At 36.8% G+C, this 7,500-nt stretch overlaps 1 protein-coding gene across 7 annotated transcripts in view; it reads left to right on the plus strand.

Moving 5' to 3' along the window:
- LOC143019753 (uncharacterized) overlaps positions 1-7,500 on the plus strand; it is a 627,543-nt gene that overhangs the window by 406,297 nt on the left and 213,746 nt on the right. For 4 of the 7 annotated variants that reach the window (XM_076175734.1, XM_076175733.1, XM_076175730.1 and 1 more), the window contains exon 3: positions 6,529-6,560. The exons of the other annotated variants lie outside the window; for them this stretch is intronic. In XM_076175734.1, the coding sequence (XP_076031849.1) occupies positions 6,529-6,560 (32 nt within the window). The remainder of the gene's footprint in view (positions 1-6,528; positions 6,561-7,500) is intronic. 7 annotated transcript variants of the gene reach the window in all.

The following is a 7,500-nucleotide window of genomic DNA, read 5'->3' on the forward strand; positions in this document are numbered from 1 at the left end:
TACCATCATCTAAATCAAATACATATGGTAATAAATCTTCATAGGTAATAAAAGCTGCTATTATAATAAGTGCTAGAAATATTTTCAAGTCATATAAGTTTTTGTTAAGGATGAAGGTTATAAAATTCCTACTTTCTTTGATAATGTCCTTATGAACAGCTGAATTGACCCGCGAAAATTGATGTTTCACAGCCTTGGCAGCTCAGTGAAAATTTCTTGAAGGAAGGAAGGCACTGCCTAAAAGGAAATTAAACAATGCTAATATAGAGAATTTCCAACTTGCCAGTTTAATTATAACATATTTTGAGAAAATTTCTAGAACGAAAATGTCAATTAAGGAGAAGGCATTGATTGAAATAAGTGCATCGCAATTCCTATTTAATCAAAATATACCAGATGAGTACGAATTTTAGTTCGACATCCAATCAAAGGCTAGGAGATATCATTTAGCAGTGAATAAAAAAATAAAAAAATAAATAAATAAATAAAAAATTCTAATAATAATGGACCAGATAGCAGTCTAACCTCAAGAATCTTCATCGCAATATGTCGATGATGCTTAGGTTAGGTTCATTCATATCTTTGCTCCTTTATCAGTCTTCAAGCTTCTTCTCTGTACTTTTCTCTCCGTTCTTACTAATTGTGGTTACCTCTTCCTCCTCTTTTTGTATATATGTCTTTGTTTATCTGTCTGTATGTCTCTTGCTGGTTGAGCTGGTTAGAGCGTCGTTACTTGCGGCGAAGGTCGAGGGGATGGCGGTTTGAATCCTGCCACCGGCGAAGTTGAACCAAGGGCATGGTTCATTAAATTCCACGCTTCAAAGCCCTCTGTGAGGGGGACTGTCCTAGCCTCCTGATAAAGGGGAGTTTGTGACATTAAGCCATAAAAAAAGTCTTTCCTGCAAGTGTTTGGTACTATAAACGAATTTACAGTTTGTGAAATAACACGACTGACACTGGAATGACGTTTTTAAAGTCGTTTTTGTTTCACTATTGAATCTCCACCAGGGCTGAATATCGAAACTTTATGGTTACTTTCTCTCCCAGTGTTTGGCTTTGTTTCTTTTCGTTTGTCTTTTAAAGGCCTGTCTCACTTAATCGGACAAATATAATACCCCTGTATGGTCCAGAGAATACCTTGAATCAATTACGAATCTAAATATTTGCTCAAAATGTCACTTTCGAAACAAGTACGCCAACGATCTAGTTGGATGTGTAATGTCATCTTGTTCACTAAAAGTATTTCTATCTTCACTAGACGACCATACACAGGACTACTAAGTACTTTGATGACATAGAAGCTTTTATAGATATTTTTTATATCACTTCTGGAAACTAAAAGTAAAAATGCGACCTATTAAGGGTAAAGTTTTAACTACTAAAAAACTTTTATAGATTTGGCCCTGATAATCCCTTTGCTCTCCAGTCCTAATTAGAATAAAATCTTATGCCATTGGCCGAATTACAATTTCTAAAAAGGGCGAATTCGTTCACAAGAGCAGTAATCATTTAATGGCTGTTTCTTTTTCAGCCATGCACGGCTCTTGCCAGTGTTGATTCATTCTTAGGATAGATAATGAAACTGTAAAACGCTACAAAAAAGGGCCAAGAAGGGGTTTGATTGTGCCCTTCCGGTCGGGAAGCCTTGATTGGCATTCTTTTAAGGTCGTTATCGGATCAATGAGGACATTGGTTATCGGGAGGAACCCATGAAGGAGGATTAGCTCATCTGTGTTCGTGTTGTCTTCGAGAAGTCTCGTTTCAGCTCTAGCCAAACTATTCTAATCAGCCCATTCTGGCTACGGTGCAGTCAATGCTATATCATCCAACTCGTCATTTATAGTCACGTGATGTTTTAGGGAAAAAACTCGTAGATAAACTTCATCTGTCTTCCGCCAGCTATCTTGTTCGTGTGTGACATTTCATCATTTCATTCAACTCGTCCAACTCGTCATTTGTAGCCACGTGATGTTTAAGGGAAAAGAAATCGTAGATAAATCGCTATATTCATCTCTGTAACATCCTCTCTTTACGTCATCTACCCTCTCCCGTATTCTTTTCATCTGTCTCCCTCCAGCCTATCTTATTCGTGTGTGACATTTCATCAGAAACGGAAGGTCTATGGCCAAGAACAGTGGTTAACTATTTCTCCCGTCCAGGACAGTGGTTTGGCTTGTCCTATGGCTGCCGCCAGGCTATTGTATCAATCTGCATAGCACTACCCACGGTACCAAAATCGTTACAATCTGTTTCAGTAGGTATAAGGATATATGTATATATCTTTTTTTTTTTTTTTTAAATGACAACTGGAGAATCATCAAATATCCACAAGCCATTTAGTCCCCAGTTACAATGGTTGGTCAATAAGCTGCTAAGTGGAACCATGGAGATGAATAAAGTAGTCTAGAGACAAACAGATTCAAAGGAAGAGTGATATAGACCGTTGCGTTTTGTCATCTGTCGGCATTTGTTTTTTACATATTTACTAATTTGTTTATCAACTTGATATTTTATTTTTATTATTATTAATTTATTTATTTATTTTATTTATATCTATCTATTTATTGATTCACTTATTTGTTTATTTACTTATCTGTTTGTTCATTTATCTATTTATTTATGAATTGATCTATTCATGTATTTATCTATTTTTTCATTTTTTTTATTAATGTTTATTCACTAATCTGTTTATTCGTTTACTTATGTGTTTATTTTTTGTTTGTTTCTATATCTTTTTTTTATCTATTTATTTATATATTTATTAGAGTTTGCTATTTGTTTATTTTCCATTGATTATATTCGAGGTTTCCACAACAAAAGACTGATTGGATGGCTTATATCTCTATAATGACTTATCATCGTGGTGCTATCAATACGATTGATGATTTGTTATCGTTACATAAACCCAAACATATTAACATGATATTTCTTAGCAGCAAGAGTATATCTCGTCCTCTGGGGTATCAGTGTTATCAGGTAAGGTGGATGTTTTGTCTCTGTTGATGTTTGTAATGTTCACTATTGAACAGACGCTTTCCTTTGTTCTCGTGCAGGATACTAACATTGATATATTTTTCGCCTATAGACCAGTGTCCCGTTTTGAGTTATTTCTTTCTGGTTTTATTCAGCGTAAAGAGACACCTCTGTTGACTAAGGGGAATTTTAAAGATTTTTCCTCGTCTTCTCCCTTTCTGCATGGGGGGACGGAGAGGGTGGGTCGCCGAATTTATGAAGCAGCCTTGCTGCGGATGTGCTGTGTCTTGCGACACTGCTTCTGACTCTGGGCAATGGACAGGATGCAGGGATGACTCGTCATACAGGAGGTGCCAAGATAAGAGGGAGGGAGGAGGGTGGAGGGGAGTGGAATATATAGGAAATGGAATGGGTGGGAGTGGTTTCTATGCCCCCTTTTTTCTAGCTACCCCCCGTGTTGGAGGAAAAAGCCTTTGTTATATGTATGTTTTGAGTAACAGAAGAAGTTTTTTTCGGTTCGAGGCAGCTTCTGGCCGTTAATGGGTTAATAAGGACATTCAGCATCTGATAAATCCGGAGCCTAAAATATTCAACACAAAACACCATAAACTTATTCCAAATAGAAACTAGGCGGAATCATAAACAACCATGCAGAGATGTGTCAGTACTTACACAAATGCATCATACAAAAGTGCGCTAATACCAGGGACTAAATACTAACCACAGGCCATATTACTAGCTTTCATTGACTACACATGTTACACCCTTCAGATATTATGGACTTTCGATGGAGTGCAGGGAGACTGCGAAGTAATGCACTAAAATAAATGGTAGGAAATGGGAATTTAGATTATTGATAAGAACTCTCATTTACTACATTAACAAAAACCTAACATCACGAACAAATAAAAGCACATAGATACTAAGATACATAAATATTTAATACCAATTTTTTTCACCAGAGGAGCGTCAATAGGCGTGGAAACAGGGGACACAAAAATTGAATATAGTTCTAACAAGATCATGGGGGGACGGAGAGGGGGGTCGCCGATTTAATGAAGCTGTGGATGTGCTGTGGATGTGCTGTGTCTTGCGACACTGCTTTCGACGCAGGGCAGTGGACAGGGTGCAGGGATGACCCGTCATCTAGGAGGTGCTAAGATGGGAGGGAAGGTGGAGGGGTGTGGAGTGTTTTCAGGGATGGAATGGGTGGGAATGGTTTTATGCCTTTTCCTTTTTGGCTACCTCCCTAGTAAGGGGGAAAAAGCCTTGGTATATGTATGTATATGTAAGATTATACAAACTCAGAGTTAAAACCTGAGCTGGACTTGTACGTGGGACCCAGGTGGTAGGTGAGATTCTTGGGGCCTCACGGGCCGAGATACTGGGTAGGCATTGGGGACAACCGTCGTTGGGGGACTCCGTCGTTGGGCTTCCATCTTGAGATCATGGTGCTTGGGTAGCTAGTCTTCCTCTTGTTTTTTAAAAAAGAAGAAAACGAAATTTCTCTGTTGACTCCTGTGAAACGGGTAGCTGGTCTTTTTCTTGTTTTTTAAAAAGAAGAAAACGAAATTTCTCTCTTGACTCCTTTGAAACGGGTAGCTGGTCTTCTTGTTTTTTAAAAAGAAGAAAACGAAATTTCTCTCTTGACTCCTTTGAAACGGGTAGCTGGTCTTCTTCTTGTTTTTTAAAAAGAAGAAAACGAAAATTCTCTCTTGACTCCTGCGAAACGGGTAGCTGGTCTTCTTGTTTTTTAAAAAGAAGAAAACGAAAATTCTCTCTTGACTCCTGTGAAACGGGTAGCTGGTCTTCTTCTTGTTTTTTAAAAAGAAGAAAACGAAAATTCTCTCTTGACTCCTGTGAAACGGGTAGCTGGTCTTCTTGTTTTTTAAAAAGAAGAAAACGAAATTTCTCTCTTGACTCCTTTGAAACGGGTAGCTGGTCTTCTTGTTTTTTAAAAAGAAGAAAACGAAAATTCTCTCTTGACTCCTGCGAAACGGGTAGCTGGTCTTCTTGTTTTTTAAAAAGAAGAAAACGAAATTTCTCTCTTGACTCCTGTGAAACGGGTAGCTGGTCTTCTTCTTGTTTTTTAAAAAGAAGAAAACGAAATTTCTCTCTTGACTCCTGTGAAACGGGTAGCTGGTCTTCTTCTTGTTTTTTAAAAACAAGAAAACGAAAATTCTTTCTTGACTCCTGTGAAACGGGTAGCTGGTCTTCTTGATCTGCAGGCTTGTATTACATTGGTTGTCTATATGCTTCTGGGCAACGTCTGCTTTAGTATTCCCTTACTTGTATGGAAAGGATGTTGGCTCCATCTTGGCTCGATTTTTCATACTGGCGATTCGTAGTCTCATGTCGTCATCCTTTTATTTTTATCTATTACTTTTTTGTCGACAGTGGTTCCAAAATAGCTCTGCCTCACTTTTATAAAAAAAAAAAAATAAATAAATTATTACAAGAAATTAAAATAATAATTCGTTGTCTGAGCCCACGGCAAGGCAGCAAATTGCTTGTGAACTTAGCCACATCTTCATTTGAAGCAATTATTTTCCTTATCCTATGAATGCGATCAATGTCACTACCGAAAAAATAAAATAGAAAAATAGATGAGCAAATATTAGCAATGCTAGATCTAAATTCTAATTCTAGATGTTTAAATCACTTTCCAAAAAAAAATTATATATATATTCTGTGGATCAAGCTATACGTTCGAGGTACTGACGTCATAGCGTAGTGCCTTGCCTTCTATAAATAGCGGCTGAAATTCAGGTAAAAACCCACACATAGTTAGATTTGCTTATTATTACCATTTAACGATCGCACTCACATAATCAATTATTCTACTTAAGATAATGACTCGGAGACCTCTACCTATCCTATACGAGTAGGTGACAACACCATTTATTATCTTCTTTTGTCGATATTGACGAAATTGTTATATACTTTTGTTTGATCATTACTTCAGTTCCCTTATCGTGGAATACCTCATAATCTTTCCACTTCTGACTCGCAAAGATTTTCCACGAAAAATATTTTATTAATAAAAAATCTACAATTTTGTTGAAATACAAACAGAAAAGGATAGAGGTATTGGGAATTATAAATAATTCAAAGGTCAATAAAAACAGAAAGGTGAAATTTGTGTTTTTTTGGCAGCTTTAGAGGAAAATATCTTTGTATATGTCACAGCATGATATTTGGTATATGAATGTGTGATTATGAAAAATTAATTTCTATAGATTTTTTAAAGGATGTGCCCCCAAAATTGTTTGTGTTATTCGATTGCATGTAATAACTATCAACTAAGAAATTGCATGCCTGCTATGATAAGAAAAAAAAAAACTAAGTTGTCATATTATACTAGAACATATTATGACTAATGTAATTACAAATTGCAAAATACAATACTTTTATGAATGCGTGTACCATGCATTTTATTCTTTTGTGCCATATTTGGTTGAAATTGTTTCATAATTTCCGTATGTGCGGCCAAGCACCACAGAACAATTATTGATAGTTTCTTTTTTCTCTTTTCCTTCCTGTTGCTGTGTGCAGACTTCATCTGAAGTAGGAAGAACTGCTTTCAGGTGAGTCAGTTTTATTCCTTTTTGTTGATATATTGTGTTATATGCCTTACATATGAAGTCATCATATGCTATATTTTAGAAAACGTTCATGCAAGCATACACAAGCACAAGACCTCATTTGAAGAAAATGGTTCTAATGTCAAAAACCTTGATATGGTATACGACTGAGCAAACACCACAAAATATTTCTGTAAAGAAAGTGAAGAAAGTTAGTATATAATGACGTAGACTACTCTTGTGTTTCGATCAGAACAACGCATCTGACCAAAGACGTAAAAGAAAAAAGTACATTTGCTTTATATTGAGTTGTCTTTCAGCATTATACTCATACATATATGTAAGGATGTATGTGTGCATATACATACGCATCCACCCTATCCTTCTCCACTCGCTGCTGTCATGCACCAACACGCCAACTTCCTACATTTTGTTATTCAAAAACCTCTGTCACTGTGTGCCTAGTGGAGCTGTTGGTTACATCAGTACCAGATATAGAAAGAGGAGACTGAAAGAAACTGTTCTAGTCGTTCCTATATACTCGTACCATTGCCCACAGTGCATGTGAGCAAGTGTACTTACTCGATACGACTGTCGAAATACGTCTCGGATCTGCGCTCAGAACCATTACCCCTTGAAGACTTCTACTCACTTTAGAAATCCGAGTATGTAAAGTAAAGGTGACGATATCAATATATTCCAAGTCCCTCCCCGCGTTCCTCAACCTTCATTCATTACTTACTCATCACATATTCTGCCTCCTTTGTCTTCTTCAATGCAAGACAAGGATACACTCTTTCATCACGCAATACCGCCTCATTCGGAAATTGTTCATCTTCATTCATAGAAATTCGATAGCAAAGGATTAGCCTTTTATTATCCGCTCAGCTATGTAGGAACCATTACAGTTTGTGAAAAAGACAACTGCTCATATAAAAATGGT

The sequence above is a fragment of the Oratosquilla oratoria genome, chromosome 38, assembly GCF_046742065.1.
Source record: "Oratosquilla oratoria isolate Oo_2021 chromosome 38, ASM4674206v1, whole genome shotgun sequence".
NCBI lineage: Eukaryota > Metazoa > Arthropoda > Malacostraca > Stomatopoda > Squillidae > Oratosquilla > Oratosquilla oratoria.